Genomic DNA, 22,172 nt, shown 5'->3' on the forward strand with positions numbered 1-22,172 from the left:
ATCTGGCATTCAGGGTGTTCCCTTTGTCCTTTTCTGTCTTTGCCATAATAGTTGTGCCGTCTGGAAGACGAGTCTCTAAATCTGGTATATGGTTAGAACATGGCTTTGGTCTTGGTATACCTCCAGAAAGCTTTAAGGTTCACTGCCGTTTCTTGGGCTAGGTTCCTCTCAAAGTCCCGAACAGCTTTTCTAGTGGCCCATTTTGCTTGGTTTCTAGCTTTGGCGAATTTTTCATAATCAGCTCCCTGTCTGGTTTTCAGATACTTTTGCCATGCACGATGTTTCTTTTTAACTTTTTGTAGGGCTTGCTGATTCATCCACAAAGGTTTCAGCTTCTTTTGAGGGCCGGATTTACTCAGAGGTATGTTTCTTTGGACAGTTGAAATTATGTGATCCCTTAGTGTCGTCCAACACTCGTCAATCGATGTGTCATTGAAGATCAATGTCCAGTCCAAGTCAACGTCATCTCTCATTTTATCATAGTCTCCTCTATAATATTGTCTCTTCTGTGTCGGTATGTCATACCTTTTATCGTTGTGTAGGCTAACGTCGTAGATGATAACTACGTGGTCACTCTTGCCCAGTGATGACAGAATATGTATGTTTTCTACCTAAGAGTCGTCGTCAGTCAAAATTAGGTCTAAGATATTCTCCTTTTGTCCTTGACAATGTCAAGTTGGTTCTGTAACATACTGTTTCAAAAAAGCGTCATTCACGCTTTGCAGGAAACGGGCCGGGGCGCCTTCAGTGTCGCCTGTGCATGTGTTTGTACACCAGTTAATTTCTTTGAAGTTAAAATCACAGCATATAAGGATTTGCTTGTTTGTAATGTCTCCAAGATGACTCATCAATGAGCACAAATTTGTGTTGTTTTCGTCGTCGCTATGAGGGCTTCTGTAGATGCAACCAAACAATAGCGTATTGTTTATTTCTAGCCAGATCATTTCGGAGAACTTATTTACTTGGACAAGTTTGACTGTTGTCTCGGTAGATGTTAAAGATTGATGAACGTTAACGCATATTCCTCGTACTATTATTTCCAACATTTGTATACAGGGTGTAGATATTTGAATAAATTTCAAGCTCATTTTGTGTGACTTTATATCTACAGTTTTTTGGTAATACCTCCGTTACACAAATTATCAAGGGCTGATGAATTGTCACCGTAGTATGGAATTCCTGACGCTCCAGACAGTCTTCGTTCGTATACATACAAGTTAATTTATTTACACTATTTACATCTTTCAGGCTCCTATTTACTGGATGTTGACTGGCTCGGCCGCTCGGGTAGGGCGTCGAACCACCTCCCACCTTCTCACCTGCCAGCGGGCATCCTCGCCCTGAGCCTCCGCCTGGGCGTTCCTTCTTCTCGCCTCGTCTCTGAGTTGCTTGTCGACAGATTGTTGAAGTGGTGTCAAGTCCCGCTTCAAGTACAAGTTTTTTGCTGAGTCGTTGTCGGAAACCGAAAGTCGTGGTGCTAGTTTCAGTAGTTCTCTCTGTTCTGATGAATTAAGTTTCTCAATGGACGTGGCTTTATCGCATCCTACGAAATCTTGTAGAAGATCCGGACAGATTCCCAGACGTGTAAAAACCTAGTGTGGTCATCGTCTTTACTTTCCTGTGAAACGTTATGGGCGCTTTCCTCGAGATTGAACACAATGACGTTGTTGTCTCTGAAGCCACACTCATCGAGATCTTTCGCAAATTATTCGATTCGATAGCGATCGGGTGATGGAAGTTTCTATCTCACTTTTTAGAGATGCTGAATTGGCGGCTGGCTGATGTTTTTTGTTTATTCAAGTCTTCGTAAAGTTTAATACACTCAGCTGTCTGTGTCGTTAGATCATTTTTCAGTTTGGACACTTCTTTGTGTAATTTGCTAATGTCGCTTTTGTCGACTTTGGTATCAATCTTCTTGTTTATGTCCTCAATCTCAGAGCGGAACTGTCCAAAATAGAACTTACATCTATCTTCTATGAGTTTCTCAGTGGTAATAGTACTGAGGACTTTGGTATCGCAGGACAAACGGAACCAATGTAGATCTGGGCTAGATTTCATGACTTCATATTTTTTGTCCGAGAAAGTAATACATTTTGTACACCACAATGTCTCACATCGCTCACAGGACATTAATTTATCTTTTGGATCAGAGAATACAATTTCACATACCTGACAAGTGAGTTCGCTTGCAATTGATGATGTAACTGAATCGTTAAGCATATCGTTTCTAGAGAAATTTAGTGCCTTACTATCGTCGTCTAGATCGGAAGTAGTTCCTCCGGCTGCAGAGGAGGTTTTGTCGTTTACAGGCATAACCTTCACGGAGCGTTGTTTTCCATTCTGTCTGTATTTGTTTGCGGTTTCCTCAGTGGCTGGATTTTCAGCAGTAGCCCCGCTGTGGTGACTTTCCCAGTTTTGTTGTTTTTATTCATGGCTCTCTGTGGTGATCTCCTCTCCTGCTTGTTTTTTGATTCGCCACTCGCAGAGTACGTGGCTTCATGTGTTACATGAAATAGATTATTCAAGAACACAAAAATCTAATTTAAGTAGCCATACTGCGTATGTGTCAGTGTTTTCTTCTCCGTCTCTCGTGGCTCATCATGCTTTAATGTGAATATTAATTTGTTTGTTGTGGGTTCAACATGTTTTGTTCAATAATGATGAGCTTGGCTACATGAGCTGTGGGCATTAAGGGACTCAGCAGTGCATCTCTTCCTATATAGCTACTAAGTCTGTTGATCAATTAACTTCTTCTTTTTTTAAAGCACTTGGTAACCCTTTGTTTAGGGTGCTTTTCTTTATTATTGCATATTGTACACTTCATTCCCATTTTTAGTTTATGTTGCCTTTAAGCATTACACACTGTTCTAGGGAAACAGTCAGACTATGAACTTTAGTTTTTTATTTTGATGATGTATTCTGCCTCCTCACAGTAGAAATGCACTTGAATTTGCTGTGGGGTGCATTTTATTCTCTGTTCCTTTTAAACAGTGCCTAGACTCTATAAAAATAGGCCAGCACAATTAATTGTCTCCACCTCAGATAGCAGAGATAAGAGAGAGCCCTGACCTTTGAAGTCCACTGAAGTTGGGATTTCTGGTTGTATTGCACTGCAGGGGTGCAAGCTAATTGGTTTGAACAGGTGATCTGTTCCCTTGTCAGGCCTCACGCTGCCTCCCCCCCACACACACACACATGATACTCATACTGATACACATGTCATCTACTCCCTTGTGTGTTCCATTGCATGCGTCCTTCATCCTAAACAGCCAGATATAAAGACAAAATAACAGACAAAAAGCTTCCTATGGACAAACTTAGCATTCATGAAGCATCTTTTCCCTCATGGAGCCACCACATGGGAATACCTCCCCACATCCGCTCATTCATAATCCAGATCTTGTTCCTCGTTACAGAGTTCCATCACTGACCAGTCTCCATTGGGATCCCACTGCTCTCAGCTGCTGCAGTTATGTACCAAGCTGAATGGTCTTTTTCAGCAGCCCGCTCACACTGCCCAGTGCAAACACAGTCTATCCAGCTGCAGAAAGGAGCATTTCAGTGTTAAGTGCTGTAGACAACCTAACACAGAGGAATGAGGGGGAGCAGTGGAGTCCAAATGATCCATCAGTGTGGCTGATATGTTCAGCCAACATTACCTTATCTCAGATCAGTGACAAATAAAAAACAACATCAGGAGGGAAGACAAAATACTTTCTTCATTTGGTGTTTTGATAATTGTGGGGGAGAGCTCTGCTTAACACAGCAGTCCAAATTGTTCAATAGTAGTTAAGTCAGTTTGAGATGTGGTGATTGTATAGGGCACAGTTCATCGTTTTCACACTCATGAAATCATTCCCTTGTGCCATGTATGGAAGCATTTACATTTGCTATGTTCCTCACGTCTCATCATCTCTGCGTGGCAGAGAGAGAATAATGATGAAATGTAGTTACACAATATTTCCATTGAAAATATGTTTTTAATTGGGCGACAGTTTCTTCTGTGAAGCATCAGATGAAACGTGTTCATGTACTCTCCCTATCTATGTTATTTTCCTCTGGTGTTGCATCATTGTGCTGATGGTGCAGAAATAAGAGCACAGCAGAATTAGTTATGAGCCAACTTATTGTGTTTAAAAATGAGCAGGCGCATCCAAGACTGGAAGTAATAATGTTGTTGCCTCGGGCAGCCTATTGATTAAACTTTTCACACTAGACACTTTTAGTATCTGCCAACTTAGTAAACCTTGCAGAACTGTAAACAGAAAGGCAGACCAATGAAGATGGATCACACTCCCCTCAAGCTAGTGATGCCCACTTTAGCAATCAGTTCACACTGATAAAACGTGTTTTAAAGCATCAGAGCAGGGTTTTCTTCGTCTTTAATCAGAACAGGAACTTTTTTGTTTTCGATTATTTTGGAACTAATGTTTTTAACAACTGAAACTGTAACTGTTGTGGCTTACTGTTAGCATGTTTAAATAACACGTTGTACTTTTGCACTTACGTTAATAACAATATGCAACATAATTGCCAATCACTAAGTATCTGTAAGTCCCTGATCAGGGTGGCTTTTTGGAATTGTTTTCAATAAGAGCGAAGGGTTTTACTCACAGCAGGAGCACCCTGAATGCCTCGAGTTCAAAAAAACTTCAACTCAGAGCGAAAAAGCTCCCCACGTCATTGGAGTTTTTTCCCATTGTCCAATAGGATGACTTGAGAGGAGGCCTTCTGTGGTGGCTGTTGCTGGAAAACTACTGCAGTACACAGGTCTCCTACTCAAAATAATGAGATGCGTAAGCCGGTGCTGTAATGAGGGGTTGCTCAGTTGGAGGGTTGAAGCATGTGGTGTGGAAACCAAACTAAACTTTCTGAAGGGTCGACGGGCTACGGAAATGTGTTTGTGTTTGTGGTTGCGTGTGGCGGGTTATGTGAAAAGGTGCTTTTCATTTTCCCCCTAATGAAGTGTTTTTTGGAATCTTGCTGGCCTGCAGCCTGTTTCAATATTAAAACTAATATCGTCGCCGTGCAGTTGTATTCCCCCACCAACCAGTTTACATCCATGTTCATCCAAAGTGTCATCACTTCATGATTACCAGGAGAGAAGGTTGAGTTTGAAGATAGTCGTGATCCAAGACAGGGAAAGCTGATGTGATTCCATCGCAAGATGGTCTCTAGTTTTATTCTTTTAGACATTTCTGTTAAATTGTCATAATAAGCATATGAACTTTTGCATTATAACCAACATGTGTCTTTTGAGGTCACAGTGACCTTGACCTTTTTGATTCCAATCAATCCATCCTTGAGTCCAAGTTCTCACAAATCTGAAGAGATTCCCTCAATGCGTTCCTGAGATATTGCGTTCACAATGCTCTCGTCAGCTGTCACTGGTGTAGAAGCATAAGAAGCTCACACTCCTCCCATCAATCCTCCCCCTTGTGCCTCTTGTGTGTACCGAGACGCTCTGTGTTTGCCTCTTCTGTTCGTCTTGTCATCTTCCGCCCATTGTCCTGCTAGTGAAATATCTTTGCACTCATTCAAGTAACACAAAACTCCTGTGACAGTTCAAACTGGAATTATGCTTCTGGGAGATATTCATAAATGTCTCTGCAAACCTACACAAAGGTTTGTATGTGTGCAGCCTGGAGATGCAATTTAAATTGTATATTACATTTTGATTTGGGGCTCAGGTTGGGCAGTGTATGGCACAGAGACACTAGTGACACAATATCTGCAATGAGTTGCTGTAAACAAGAGGCAAGCTGGCAATTTAAAATAATCTTTAAAAGCATGTCTTCATATTTTTTATGATTTTATAGGTTGTCAGTCTGACAGGCTAATTCAGCCTTTGTCTTTGAGCCTTCTCAGCATCTTTTAAACTCTAGTCATGTACAGTACTGCTGCGAGGGAGCAGCAGGATGCAACCAGACTCACTGTGTTGTCAGCATACAAACCATAGACATTGTACAGTATGCAGGCTCAGAAACACACATGTATCCTCGTCAGTCCTCAAGTACATCCAGACTCTCCAAAGAGTTTCCTCTTAGTTATTATTTACTATTGTTTGTTTTTTTTATCCTTTATTTTTTCATTTGTGGTACCTGGTCCCTGCTTCCCTCCATCTTTTTCTCTTTTGATTCTGTTCATAGTGTTCAATTCAGTCAAATGTGTCATGTGACATAAATGTCAAAGCAATTATTTTGCAATTTGTGCACAACTGAATTTGACCAGCTGTGTGACAGTTAAAGAATCCCCCATCTATATCTCCTCTCTTTATTTACTCTACATTAAGATGGTCTTTCCTACTTACATAGCATGTGCTATTGCTGCTAATGAATCAGCAACTTGCTTCAAGCAAGTCTTGGCTTCATGACGGGGTTTATGATGTGCTGTTAATGAGTGAAAACACACTTCTGAATCTAACTTGTCCCCTGAGAGTAGGTTTGATTTTCTATTAATGGTTTCACGTAGGAGTGTGTATTGATCCACCACTACATGGCATTTCATTATATCAGAGATCACAAGACAGCAGGGAGCATTGGACAGGGAGGGAGAGAGAGGGAGAGAGGGAGAGAGAGAGAGAGGGAGAAAGTGAGAGGGAGGGAGGGAGAGGAAGAGGGCAAGAGGGAGGAGAGGGAGGGAGGAGAGGGCGAGAGGGAGGGAGAGGGGGAGAGGAAGAGGGCGAGAGGAAGGAAGAGGGCGAGAGGAAGAGGGCGAGAGGAAGGGAGAGGGGGAGAGGAAGGGAGAGGGTGAGAGGAAGGGAGAGGGCGAGAGGAAGAGGGTGAGAGGAAGGAAGAGGGTGAGAGGAAGGGAGAGGGAGAGAGGCGAGGGAGAGACAGGGAGAGACAGATAGGGAGAGACAGGGAGGGAGAGAGAGACAGGGAGGGAGAGAGAGACAGGGAGGGAGAGAGACTCAGACTTCCCACTTTGTGCGTGCACTGCTTCCTTTTGTCACAAAGAGCACTAAATCAGAAAACATAAGTTCAGCTCTATTCTGTCTGTCTGGAGGATATGAAGATTGATGCCAATATGCAAACGCACACAAAAACATCTATGAATGTCACATACTGTAGACACTTTTGTTAGAGACCAATAGCTTCGACAACAATTGAGATAACCAACTAATGGTGATGAATCGGATCCTCTGGTTACTGCTTCCCTGTTCGTACATCATTGTGAATGTTTCTGGAGTCTGCACTGTTTGTTGGAGAAAAACGATTTGAGAATTTAACCTTTGTTTTTCTTTTTACAATTTTCTTTACATTTTATAGACACAATTGTATAACAGCATTAGTTTAAGCGATGCTCCCTCACAAATGATAAGTTGGTGGTGGTTTTGGCAATGTATTTGATTTTCATATTTCCTACCGACCTTTGACCTGGCATTTGTCCAAAACCTATGTCTACAGTTGGTAATGATTAATCTCCCTATCTTTATGAATTGTATTAAGTGTTTAATTTCCTCAAACCATTTCCTCTTTTGACCTTCAAGACAATGGAAATCACAGTCAAATATTCCCCTGATCCTGCCAATCAATTATTTAACCATGCTCGCTGGGAACAGGGAAAGGGTCACCTGTCGGTGTGAACTCTCCCTCTCTCCCTCGTCTCTCTCTTGTCTTTCATCTCTAAATGATGTCCTCCGTCTCTCTGCTCCCCACTTCCAGTACTCCTGCCTTTGAGCAGCACTTTGTCCTTCACTGAAGAGATGAACCCCTCTGGCTGCTGAGCTTTGGGCGAGCTATCAACTGCAGCATCATGAGCTCAGTAATTACTGCACCCCAGGATGGACTGGTGGCAGCATGATGGAGGGAGCTGCTCTATCATATCAACAGCTCTCGAACCACCAGAGCAATAGCGACAGGTTTTAATAGTGCTTTAGAAGTGCTTCGGAAACACAAAAGATCAGACGAGTTAAACGATACACTTGGCAATTAGGAAAGGCCCAGTTATGGTAATGAATCTCAAATGGGAAGGTATTCAAGCATTGTGTATTCCAGGAATTTGGGTCTGGAACTTTAAATTCACAGACGTCTTGGTCTTTAGTCTAACTCTAGGGAAAAAAGATTAGGGACAAAGACGCTCAGTCATTTAATTAGAAGTGGGACAAATATATGTTTATAAAGAAGGATTTAAAAACAATTAGAAAATCCCCCCGAAGCTAATGCAGGAATGCTAAAATGGAGGGGCTGTGATCTTTCTTTCATTGGTGTAGTTAAGTCTATCTGCTGGGTTTAATTTATCTGGAGATGAAAGCAACTAACTCTGTATATACAGATGTAGGAAAACCTACATAAAGTGTCTTAGTAAGATGTTGGGCCACCAGAATAGCGTCAGTGTTCATTGCCATACATTCTCCAAGTCTCCTGAACTATGGATTGATAAATAACATTCTTCCAAAAGATATTACCTCATTTTTGTTTTAAAGATGTCGGTGGAGAGCACTTTCCTGATACCTGCTCTGATGACTCATGATTCACATTATTTTCACACTCAAACTATTCAGTGAGCCCTCCCGCCCTGTTGATGCAGGCATGCTCCTCCTGGAAGAGACCTTTCCCTTGAGGATTGAAATGTTTCATTGGAAGTATAAATCATCAAATCACCCTCTAAGGTGACAGATATACACAAAGCAAGCCAGGGAAATGCTTCTCACTTATATGGAAGCATTTGAATTTGCAATGTTTTCCGCTCATTTATTCAGGTTTTTCCTTCGATTTGTCAAACGTCTATCTATCGACCGACCGGCATACCTACCGCCATATGAGTGTTGTAAAACAAGATGAAGCGTGGATCTTTAAAAGTTATGTATTGCATGGGGGGGGGGGGGGGGTTTATGTGTCCACCTTTGCTATCAGCAGGACCTTTGTGATTGACTCATTAATTATTAGTCCATCATCTTATGCGGTGCAACACATTCTGCATGTGCAATTTACTGTCCACTGTCCAATTGTTGTCCAATGTGTGATTTATATCTCGGTGTTGCATCAATAACACTTAAATGGATGACTGAGAGAGGAGAGAGAGATTGGGCAAGGGTGTGAATGTTCAGAGATACATTTGGTCTAACGCACACAGTTATACGTATAGTTAGGGGGGTCTTGAGCATCAGCATTTATGATTCCCATTAAAGGGCGAAGTGCTCTCCCTTTTTCCCTCCACAACTCTCATAACTTCAATGATACAGTTCATTCATTCCCTTTGTATATCTCAAAGATCTTTTCCCATCTTCTCCTATTACTCCCTCCTCATGACTGGCCCATTCCTGGTGATTTATACTGAGTCCTGTATAGTTCATCTTTATTCAGTGGGCCTCCAGGCAAAGCTGATAACAGCAAGGTCCCTCATCAGTTATGTCCATCGCCCCTGCCTTGCCTTGCCTTGCCCCCCAGCAGCACCCTTTCCCTCACTAAGGCCCTAAAGGTACTGTTCAGTTTCTGTCAGTTTTCTTTGTGCGGTGAATTCTCAAGCAGCCCTACAAGATGTATGTGGTTACATTACTTAAGAAACTGGAGGCACAAATCCCCTACGGCTGCTGACTGGACAGTAGGTCTTTACGATACATAGGTTCAGCATCGTGCAATGTCAACAAATTTTCTCGAACACATCGTGCTACAACTTTGTTCCTGCTTGATACAAAAGGAAAACTTTCACTGTTCTTATTTTCCAAAACTAAACCTGTGTTTCCGATTTAATTACTTACAGTCTAATAGGCCTGCCACCGTTTCATAATGAACCCAATATATTTTTACATTTTATACACTTTTCCAATGAACTACAACTATCTAACAGAAAAGCCAGTGAATCAGGGGCCAATGCATCCTGAAGTCCACAGTGAATTTGAAATACAGCCATTTGTGAGAGGCTCAAAGAAATCCACTGAACATGAACAGACTGTGCGCTCCTATTCTGAACCAACGAGTTCTGTGCTTCTGCAGCTTGGCCCACCAGGTTGGAAGCCCAACTGTGTCAATGAATCTCTGCTGCCTTCCAGAGACCTGGCTCATAATACAAACTTCCTTGCACAAAATCTTGCAATAGTAAACTCCAACATCCTCAGAATTTAAAGCATCCACAGGAAGAACACCCCATATGGCTGGGGATGAGAATGTCCAATTCCTTATGTAATAATATAAACTACATGCCAAGGCCTGGTGATGAATCAGAAGGTTAACCAACGGGTGTAACAGGTGGGGTCAGCATCTACTCTGCTCACCGACTATAACTTTACCATAAAGTCAGGGAGAATGGCTCAATATTCAACTTCATTTTTAACATTCTCACAAACATGTTCTTCCTCAAACATACAGACACACACATAAACACACGCACAGACGATTACACTAGTTTTTCGTCCATGAGATTCCTGGGTGAGCTTCAGACCGCACTGTAGCAGCTGCTGCCTGGGCTTTATACAGCACACTGACACACAGTGTGTGTGTGTGTGTGTGTGTGTGTGTGTGTGTGTGTGTGTGTGTGTGTGTGTGTGTGTGTGTGTGTGTGTGTGTGTGTGTGTGTGTGTGTGTGTGTGTGTGTGTGTGTGTGTGTGTGTGTGTGTGTGTGTGTGTGTGTGTGTAAAGATTAAAACAATTTTGAATCATTTAAATTCAGCATGTTTGCACCAACGGGATGTGATAGGACAGTGTGACTAAAAACCCCAAACAAAACATGCTGATGAGACGACTGCAATGCTGCCTGGTCTACAAGGTCAGACCCTATTGTTGTTGTTGTTATGTAGGGAAACTTTGAGCCGGAAGAAGCCCACTATAATTAGTAGTAGAGTAGTCTATATTGCAGAAAGCAATATATATGAACTAACTTTTAATACTTCAGTGTAATTCTTAAGAAACGTATTTCTCCACGGTTAGTCTGGTGTCATACATTTTGTGAATTTAAGAGTTCTCTGTAGCAAATCCAACACTTTGTGGAGAGATTTCCCCAGCTCTATTGGATATGCTTTACGTTCTTGGTTTTACCTCCATTCAAAACCATTTTTAGTTGAAGAGTTTCAGGGACCATCTTGTGTTTGTAAAGGTACACATGTGCTCGCATGTCATACTTCTCACGGGTTCCTAAATGTTAGCGTCTTTCTCATCACTGAACATTGTCGAGACAAAAATGAAATGGGGGGGGGGGGGAAGGGAAACTGCTGTGATGCATCCGTAAGAACCCCTTTTTGGTATTTTCAAAAAGGTGTGTGTCCTCTGCCCTCATCTGCCTCATAATTATTACTTAACACTCCTGAAGGCCTAAGTACTGCTGATGTCTCCCTCTGTCCTGCTCTCCATTACCCTCCGTAGTTGCTCCTCCCAGGGTTAGGAGATTCTGAGGCTGATTCAATGTTGATGCTCACAGAAGTACTAAAAAAGTAAATGCATTCTACTTCTGCAGATGCCAAATGAGTTGCATCTGTTACTTCTACGATATATTTGATATAATAATAAAGAGCTCCGCCAATGAGAGCGATTTATTAACACTAAGGTCCGTACGGGTTGTATCTCCAACATGCCGAGGACGGAGGCATTATGTTTTCGGGTGGTTCATGCGCACGTCCGCAGTCCCATTTTTGTGAACGCAATTACTCAGGAACGCCTGGAGGGAATTACTTCAATTTTGATAAACTTAGATTAGATTTAGTGGTCAAAGGTCAAGGTCACTGTAACCTCAAAAACATGGCCATGTCCAACAGGATAAAAAAGACATGGATGTAAAATGCAACTTGACTGGTTGGCGGATGAATACCACCGTGAGGCTGTAATTCTACTTTAGAAACTGATCATTAGAACTTCAAATACTCTTGGATCGATCAATCTGATTACTGATGCAGATCCTGTATTGGAGGGTCCTGATGCAAATTCCCCTCAGTGCAGAATGAGCATCAAAGAGGAGCTCTCTTACTGGCTCCCTCACACCTCGTCGATAGTTTGTCTCTGTTGTTGTCCTCTCAGAACTTCTCCCTCCTCATCTCTTGTAACTATAACACACATTTCCCACTATTGATAAGACACAGCGTCCAGCCTGCTGTTTTTGATTTATTTTTCTGGCGCTTCCTACTCTATTTCCCACACCCGCTGAATGGGAAAACGTACGGAAAATACTTACTGGATTGTCAGCAGTTGCTGCTGTGCATGAAGCCTTTTTTTCTTTTCTTTCAATCATACACTCCAGACTAGAAAAAAATATATATATTTTACTGTAGAGGTAGTCTCATGGTCTCATGAAAGCAAATCAGTTGACCTGATTCGATCATTTCATTCATTTACCCTCATCATGCTGCAGTGGCCTGTTAGCCTTCCATAAATATTTATGGAAGGTTACGTCAGATAGCAGACCAAATAATCACCATGCTGTATCTCGGAGTGAGCTATAAAACCCTCGAGAGCAATGAAGTGCAAAATAACTTTCTGTCAGTCGCTGGACCTAAACATTGTGTTTTACATTCAAAGAAAAATTAAGCTTGATGACGAGGCACCAACACTGTTCAATAACTGCTATTTTGATTACCGTTATCTTTCATAGTAAAAATAAGCACTTCAAGTAGTAATGTTATATATGTTGGTGTTAGCCCCAAAGGTCCAGTATAGGTCAGGCCTAGTACTTGCAGGGTTTCTCTTTTCCATGGTTGAATGAATTGTAAAGCCTGATCTTTTCTGTGCTTTTGTTTCTGATCGTGTGTGCAGGGAGTGACGTACTGCGGGGAAAGCGCTGCTAGCACTCTCACCATGGCTAACGTCCCCTGGCACCAGGAAGTGGTCGCCTTCGTCCAGCAGCTGGCTGACATGTTGCCTCAGTATGAGATCGCCTGCGAACACGAGCACTCCAACTGTTTGCTCATCGCACACACCAAGGTAAGAACTCTGCTTCACAAGGTCATCCATAACTCAACGTAACAAATATGCTGCCTGAACTAATTAAACGCAGTGAGCCCTCAAATTGTAGCTCTTGCACGTACTGAAAACTGATCTGGAACACTTGTTCAGGTCACAACGTAGCGCTTAAACATTCCTCTGTTGGGTGTTACATCCTCCATAACATTTTCTTTGGCATGAAGCATTAGTTTATTAAATTACAAGACTTTTTCTCGTCCAGCACATTTATAAGTGCAACAAATGTATTGGTTCCGGCTTCTCAAATGTAAATATTTTCTGATTTGTTTGGGCCTCTATGCTCGTAAGTTGAAGTTGTCATATTGGACTCTGAGACTGATATAGTGATTGGCCTTTTACACTATTTTCTCACATTTTAAAGACCAAATAATTAAGCAAGAACATAATCAACAGGTTATTCCTAATGAAATAATCGTTAGTTGCAGCCCTGGTGTGGACGTATAAATTAATGCAATTAATGTGTCTTGCAAGTAATACACACAAGTGCAATAGTCTGTTAGATCTATACACTTACTGGCTACTGCTGTTTTTTGCATATTAGCAATTTTTAATGATCAACATTATGAGTGGATGCTGCATTAGAGTCCCTACTAATGAATAATGTGTTCCTGGTGACCTGCTTTGCATCTGTTGGGATTCTGCAGCAGTTCTCTCCAGACACAAACGCACATTCTTCATCTCCACTTTCTTCCAAAGTAGCTTTCCAGACGACTCAGAAACTCACTGCAGCTTCCTAGTTTTTAAATTGGTGTTTTAATTTAGTCTTGTTTTATTATTTATACATATATTATTTTTCATTTTTCATTTTAATGCATTTAATTTAGTCTCCCATCTGCTTTCCTTTCAAAACTTGAAACCATCTGAGTAGTTTATTCTGAGAGTATCAGTCAGTGGTGGGTTCTGCCAAAGCAATAAAGCAATAATGAATGAATGATGATTAATTGCCATCTTGGCTTTCTGTGTTGAAAGCCAAGCCAGCCAACCACGCACCCACAGCGTGCTTAGATATTTAATAATCACAGTTTATTTAAGTACCCAAACTCCTAATCCTCCTTTGTTTTCATGGGACTTCTTACAGATGTATTTACTTCTGTGGCGTCTGTCTGTCCTCAGTGCCTGGAGCGATAGCAGGGAAGAGAAAGTTACTTCTATGAGAAACAAAAAGTCATTTCAAACAGGATGTTGACGGCACAAGTCATATGAAGTTTTAGGTGTCCTTTGATGGCTGCGACAGAGGGAAGTTGTTCAAGAAATCTGGATCTGAATTTTCATTTTGCTTAGTTTTTGCAACCATAAGTGACACAAGAGGGTCGAGCAAAGTACAATGGAACGCAGAGTAAGACCAAAATGTTACAATTAACTTTCATCCACTGAACACACTGTGAAAGGGTTGAAATCTTAAGACGAAAACTACGGAGCACTCCCAGACCGGACAACACCGTGGTAACGTCCCAGTCAATCCCAAGGTAGCTCCACCCTAAAGCACGCCCTGCTTTATCGTCTACTTCACTCTAAACGGCACGGCCATTTACAAAATGAACATGTGCTGTAACGAAAAAGACTTGAAACTAGCGATTGAGACCATAAACTCAGCAGGACAATGTTTACTGTGGTAAGAAATCAAACTGAGAAATAAGGTAATTTTCTCATTGACTTCTATACAATCTGACTTATTTCTTGAGACCAGAGGAGTCGCTCTCTGCTGGATATAGAGAGAGAGTTTAAGCCTCTTGAGTAAAGACACACTAATGAAACTTGAGTAAATACCTCTTGAACAAAAACAATCTAAAATGTGGAGACTGGAAATGTGTCTGAGCACAAAATAAAACAAATCACATGTTATGAGTATAAATATTATAATGCACAACTCCTTTTCAGTTAATGCAGGCTGTAATTGGTCTCAGCGACGAGTAGACATTCATGTCTCTCAGGATGAATTGTCACAACTTTCGTGATCGTCTGACTTTTTATCTAGCATCCCCTTACGGTCAACATTTTCATTTGTCCAATACTTTGGTTCAATACCTGCAAAACAGTCATGCTGACCGACTAAACTAAACATTACACCTGCTTAACATAGTCATTGTGAGCATGTTAGCACGCCGACATTAGCTTTCAATACAGCTGCCAGCTCTGTTAATAATGATGCACTCACGTCCTGTAAGGTTTTCATTCTAAAATGCAATTTAGAAATTCAGTTCTGGTTACAAGGATACAATGACATGCAGGTCGATGTATAAACGCAAACAAAGATCATCATCACTATTATTACCTTCTTTGTGACGACACACAAACTCGCCAGAAGACAAAAGAAGTGTTTAAAAACCCAGGTGTTGACTTAACTCCTTTCATTCCTCACACGCCAGCAAGGACACAATCAATATTTCACAGAATTGATTACCACCTTCCTCTCTTCCTCCACCCCTCTCTCTCTCTCTCTCTCCTCTTTCGCTTCCTTTTCCATCTCTGTCCTTCTCTCACTGACACAAATATAACCATAGGCCATTCGTACAACTGCTTTAGACACCTTAATTAATTTGCACCTCCTCGCCTACTACCGTCAGTTTTTCTTAACATGCACACTCTCTCTTCACATATTCCCACTTCCTGCCTTCAGTCACGCAGATCGCAGTATTATCTCCATCTGTTAACTAGTAGCTCTGGCTGAGCCTCCGTGAGAAGAGTGAACAGCGTTTTGCACTCACTGCATCTTTTGAGGCCTTTTTAGAATCCAAAAAAAGCTTGTTCGAGAGGAACCAGATCAGAGGAGCTTCAGTTTCAAACACACAGTTTCAGGTTCCTCGTGTAAACTGTTGCACGTCCTGAATGTCTTCGTGCAGCACAGTCCCAGTAGATGGAGGATCCAGAATACGAAGTCCTCTTAGTTTTTTGTTAACTTACATAACAGCAGAGTTTAAAATACATCACAGGAAAGCACATCAGTCTCATTTTGTGTGTGTGTGTGTGTGTGTGTGTGTGTGTGCATATGCATGCTTACTGCACAGTCCTCAGATCTTCGAGTTCCAGTTGGATGATATCACTGTTTGATGTAGTCCTTTAAAAGACATCAGAGCTGTGTGTGAGGGTGTGTGTGAGGGTGTGTGTGTGGGTATGTGAGTGAGATCACTCTTTAGCAGCAAGTAGCGATAGATCCTCCCTGCACATCATCATTAGTTCCTTTTCAACCCCTGGGATCTTCCCATTGATGGGCATTCCTCTACCTCTCTCACCCCTCGTTCTACTTTCTCTGCCAGCCTTTTTCTCTCTTTAATCTCCCGTCTTTGTTCCCCATCTGTATTTCCCTTATTCTCCATCCTCTTCCATCCATCTCAGTCCCATTTCTCTCTGAGGACGCTGTAATGAAAGCAGCACAGTCACAATCCTCCCAGAAATAATCCTTCTGTTTGCTCACAAATCCGTAGACCTGTTGTGTTTGTGTGAAGTGAAGTCAACTCTTTTTGCTATCAAACATCCCGTCAGATCTATCAATGTTCTTACCACAAGGAACATGTCTTTAAAGATGCATCAGAAACACTCTTCTAGCTGACAGATCATGACACTGAGTTTTAAGCTGTGCTACACCCCACAAGAGCATCTGCACTTTTAGCTGCACCATGTCAGTAGAATGGGAAAGCAGGAAGGTCTCTCGTCATCACAAAGAGGATCATACATGCATTATTTTAAGATGATTGCTTTTATCTTCATAGTCGCATCAGATATGAAAATGAAGCCTAAATGTGCTGTTTTTATCATGAGACCTACAATATGTATAGTGGTTTGTTGACTAGTGAAACCAGTTACAGTGTATAGCTGCTTCTCATTCATTTAATTGTGTGGTTTTGCTGCCATTTAGTCACCACTTTGCTGACAGTTGTGTACGTCCTTTTTATCAAGTGGGAGAAATTGTAGCCGTCAGAATATTCTCCCCTGACATGTAATTACAACTAGATGGCATATGTGAAGAGCTTTTCACACGTCTGTACAACATGGCAGGAAGGCAGCATTTCTTCCCGGGTGGATGTCTGTTTTGTGGCCGGTTCAGAAAGCCAATGGTCAACACAGCATATGTCCCTGCTCAACGCTTATAGCCTGTTTCTTTCTATAAGAAGAAGGAATTGTCTTGAAAAACATGTTGGGTTGCAGTTTAAAGTCTAATTATTTGATATGCTTAAATATAAAATTCTCCCTTTTTGGCACTATTTTATCATCACTGGAGAGGTTGGGAAATCTGCTTTACAGAACAGATACCACAGTGGAATGTCTTTCATTTAATGTTCTGAGGACAGAGATAAGATGTGATGATCCTCCATTAGTTCTCTGTGAATGTGTGTGAAAGTACTGCACAGCCCATTGGCATGTGCACATACATGAAGGCACCTCCTGTAGGGCTCAGTGAATTAGCTGTCCTCAGTGATCCTCAGCAAAGACGCTGTTAGTAAAAACAACAGGCCGTCTTGTTCTGATCCCAGACAGCACAGCTTTGTTGCTTAGAGACTGAAATTGTTTGCCGAGATGCCGGCTGAACAAATATCGTTCCTTCTCATTACCAGAAACATTAACTCCCAATAGACGTTGCTTTCATTTCTCCCCCGTTTCTCAGGCCTCATTAGCAATATGGTGGGTAGCTTTCCTCTAATGGCTTAGGCAGGCGCACGCCATCTTAAGGCTAACGCTCAAGCGCCTAATGCTGTGAGTTCCTCAGTGGGCCATCATCTCTGGCAGGAAAGTCTTTAACTTGGCAAATAAATGTTAGTCCTTCATGAGTACATTTTGAGTTGCTGTTTTTCTAAGAAAGTCAGTGATGTAATGCTAAACGCTTGTTCCCCTCCCGTGTGATTTACAACAGTTGTAGATGCTCTACAGTAAGTCTGGAGAATTTAAAAGAAGCAAGCTGCGGTGCACACACGGGGGTCTGGCCAAAGCAGCCATGAACCTGAAAGAGCTTTTAAATGCTAAATGTTGAGAGCTAAAAGCGCAACAGTCGTCCCCAGTGACAACTATGCACCATTTTGCATCCAGTCACAGCTCATCTAAACAAAACCCAAGAGTGAGTTGAAGGACCATTTTAAAGATGAGAATGTTCTGCACGCTGCCATCAACCTTCAGAGAAAAGGTTGTGTAGTTCCCGCTTCGCTTGCTCTCTGTTTCTTCGGAGTCTGTTCCACCTTTGCAGACCACAAAGCAAACATGGTAGTGTATCAACTGGGGAGCACTGTTGCATGCTGGGAAAGTAGAGGTCACACTTTTCACACCGTGCGTTGGTTTGGGAAAACAAGCAGGATTAGAGAGGCCGAATGTCGTCAGAGGCGTTTCACTCACTGTCAAACACTCAATCTGTTCTGCGCACACACACACACACACACACACACACACACACACACACACACACACACACACACACTATTTTTCGGCTCCTCGCTCTCCTTCTGTCCATTTGTTTCATGTTTTGCTTCTCTTCAGTAAGATGTAGAGTTGGGTGGAGGAGTAGCAGTTATTGATAAAGGGCGAGATGTGTGAAGAAATACTTTGTTGTGTAAATTCCGAACACGTTTCTACATGAGCGTTACTTACTTCCCTCAGTGATTGTCCATTTATTTATTTCTCTGTGTCTGAGCATTTGCTTCCATTTGTATGAAATGTGCAGGTCCTTCTAAAGCAGGGGTCGGGAACCTTTTTGGCTGGGAGAGTCATAAAAGCCCCAAAAAATTTTTATGTATTTCCTTGAGAGCCATATAAATTTGAATGCAACTTTATGCGTGCATTTTTTAAGAATAACACGTCTCCGAGTACTAATAGAGGTATCAGTGTTGCATTGAACAGGTGCTCTTTTATTAAATAAACTAAACGCTTACGTTATTTATCTCATTTATGTGCACGTTTCAGTGTTTACTGCACGGGTGTCAAACTCAAGGCAATTATATCCGACCAGCGAGAAAATATATGTCATAACTGGCCCGCCAGTTTTGGTAATTAAATCAATGTATGGCACTACGGGAAAAGACATTTGAGGAATAATCTAAATGTGTGAATGAAATGAAAGTTTGTGGAAAGCAAAGGGAAACACACCACAGATCTCTGGGACGATGTGAGCTGGACTGTTTGTGCGACATAACGAAGCATCTCACTGTTAAACCTGCAGCTTCAGGGCCGTGTGATCACGGACATGTGTGATGCCAAGCTGCCTGTGAGAGACTCTAATGCAGAAGGAAACTTTGGTCACTACGTGTTTCCAAACACTGACAAACATCTGCACCTCTGTGTTCCCGACAGCATTATGCTGATGCACTGAGAGCATTTGCCGACTTTGCTGCTCAGATATTTTAATTGAACTGCTCAGCAATCCCGTTTGCAGTTGACTTAAATATGTTCCATATCTTTTTGCACTTTATGTGTACCCTGTTCAATAAATGTGGACCGTGTTTGGCCCTCGACGTAGTCCCAGTTTTTAATGTTGGCCCTCTGTGAATGAGTTTGACCCCCCCCCCCGGTCTACTGCTTGCTTTGCGCAGTGTCGCGACGGGCGGGGCTCCGCCCCCTACACACACACACACGCACACACACACACACACACAGCGGAGGAAAGGAGAGGGGAGAACTAAAAACAAATCCGCTGCTAAATGTTTTACTTTAAAATGACACAAGTATAATTATTTATTACTTGTTAAGTTAAAAAATGTCAGCTCAAAATTGTCTGCGAGCCATATCGCGTTATCGAAAGAGCCATATATGGCTCGCGAGCCATAGGTTCCCGACCCCTGATCTAAAGTGTGTCAAATGAAATGATCTACATTTCAGGCTACAAAATTCTCCCAATGTTTCAAATACATTTCCCCATCATTCCTCAACAGATGAATACATCACATTAGACATTAGACAGAGGTCATGACTTTTCTGCTTTAAGACCACATTGTGGGTCATGGCGAGAAGTGGATATGTTTCAAATCATTTATAGATAGAAAAAACAATAAGTTGGTTAATCAGTGCAGAAATTACTTTTAGTTGTAGCAAAATGTAATTGGAGAATAAAACCAGAGTGGTATCTTTCCATTGTGTTACTTTGTGTTACATTACTGGCACCTCCAGTCGGATTGGTTATGGTCTTTGAAAAAAGTCTTAATGGCCACACCTACAGATCCATAAGCACTGCTTGGATTACTGCTGCTATCTCATCTACCTCCTTGTGTCTCTCTCTCTTCTTTGTTTGTGCTTTCAGTTCAAGGTGGATGGCGAGTGGTGGACATGGATTGACTACGAGCGTTTCCAGGAGCTGGTCCAGGCTCACGAGGAGAGTGGGGGACAGCAGGGCTTCTCAGCCTTGGACTACATGGCCAAGACTCCCAACTGGGCTCTGTTCGGAGCCAATGAGCAAGGTTTTGACCCCACCGACACACGCTTCCAACGACGCAACAAAACCAAAGATATTTCAGGATGTTGAAAGATGTGAGGGAGAGAGAAAGAGAACGAAAGAGGACCAATCCATAGAAAAAACAATAATAACAAAAAAAAAACTAGAGTTCAATGTTTTTATTCCAATCCTCTCCAGATCCTGGCCAGGCAGCTTTTTTAATGTCCCGAGCTGCCCTCTTTCTCACTTAAACCTTTTCTTCCCTCTTTTCATTTCTCTTCCATTTGGATCTTTCATTTTATTGGCTTGAGCTTCAAGATCAGCCAAAAGCTGTCCGATTTAATTCCACTAATCTCATTTCCTAGACATTCCCCTTCACGTTCACTTTGAGTGCTTCTCTTGCTTCCTTTATGTACATAGATCTTTGATAAGTCCCTCTTTTTTTGATTGGGTCATTATTATAAATGTCAATGGCTTTGATCTTTTAAACCATCTGGCAGCACTTGGGAAGGTTTACACTGTTAAAGTTGATCCTGGGTATGGTTTCATCATCATCATTTCTGACATTTGGTTATGATCCAGCTTCTAGTTAGGCAGCTGTACAGCTCAGGACATGATTAGAATATTAAGAGTAGCTCTGCTCTTCATGTCATCTGTGCGAGCAGCACTTTCCCAGACACCTTTGCTAATCATTAGGACAGTGGTTGTTTTCACTCAGTGGTGAGAACTCGAGCAGTGAGAGAAAGACATTGAGGCTGCGTCTCCACTGGGAGAGTCCAGCTTCTTGCTGCTCTCTTTGTGGGTGTTTTGCTCGGTTGCAGAGTCCAGACAGGGTCAGCTCTGCTTGGTTTAAGTGCTCTGAGCTGGGATGGTTGACAATATTGCAGCTTTTGACAGATAGTTCTGACAGGTTTGCTGTAGATAAGGGAACACAAGTGGACAATGTCTCAAAAACATCACAATATATTTTTTATAACTTTATATAAAAAAGATGACAACATATCGACATATTTGAGCTAAATTATAGATGGATAACATGGTAAAATAAAAAGTTATCAGTAGTTCTAATATAATAAAGTAAAATATAAAAATATAATTGCAGTTCAAGAAAGCAGTTACACAGAAGCGTGATCATCATATAGCCAATGTCAAGCATCCTATCATTATGTCAAAGCATCTTCCAGCTCTTAGTTCAACAGGGAAAACACTGGGCACAAAGATAAATCAACTGCAAATGTGCAGCACATTTAAAATATGAATCCAAATGTATGATCTACATTCAGCCACCAACCAGAATAAGGCATGAGTATGAAGAAAAGCATCATGGGTAGTGATGGTCGTGTCAAAAGCCTTTACTGATATTGTAGTGAATCCAGATGTAAAGTACATTTTAATTAAATGTTTAAGTCCATTTGTATTTGTTTTATTTGAATGTAAATCAAGATGTCAAGTCTGTTTTGATTATTTTTTTTACGATGTCCAATGTTGCGGTGACTCCCTGTTGGGAGAAACTGCAGGTGTGGGGGGATATTGCACTATAATAAATGTATGTGGAGTAATCTGCTTGGCATTTGTGAATTTCATATGAGCACACAGGTGCATTAAGGAACACGTGTCCTACTGTATTTCTGGAAGACATCGTATTGTTAGGAGGCAGAGGTGAGGTACAAAGGAGATGCAGTACAGCAGCTGCCATTACTTTTTTAAATGTTGATACTGTTGTAGTGTAGAAATATGTTAATGCAGTAAATTCTAATAAGTCGTGATTGCAATATAGAATTACAAATCCCATAGAATACACATTGTAGAGAGGACTTGTATTATCTCATTTTAACAATAGCGTCATATCTGGGTAAGGCACAAACTGTTTCATACTGTGACTGCAAATTCAAATTGTATTATCAAAATATTTCTTTGTCCATAAGGTAGCGGAGTGCTCT

At 41.6% G+C, this 22,172-nt stretch overlaps 1 protein-coding gene across 1 annotated transcript in view; it reads left to right on the forward strand.

Annotated features, from left to right (window-relative positions):
• tyw1 (tRNA-yW synthesizing protein 1 homolog (S. cerevisiae)) overlaps nt 1-21,795 on the forward strand; it is a 61,244-nt gene extending 39,449 nt beyond the window's left edge. Inside the window, exons 15-16 of the mRNA XM_029446953.1 lie at nt 12,681-12,848; nt 20,101-21,795. Of these exons, the coding sequence (XP_029302813.1) occupies nt 12,681-12,848; nt 20,101-20,322 (390 nt within the window). The 3' untranslated portion in view covers nt 20,323-21,795. The remainder of the gene's footprint in view (nt 1-12,680; nt 12,849-20,100) is intronic.
• Nucleotides 21,796-22,172: the final 377 nt, after the last annotated feature.

The sequence above is a fragment of the Cottoperca gobio genome, chromosome 13 (assembly GCF_900634415.1).
Source record: "Cottoperca gobio chromosome 13, fCotGob3.1, whole genome shotgun sequence".
Taxonomy (NCBI): Eukaryota; Metazoa; Chordata; class Actinopteri; order Perciformes; family Bovichtidae; genus Cottoperca; species Cottoperca gobio.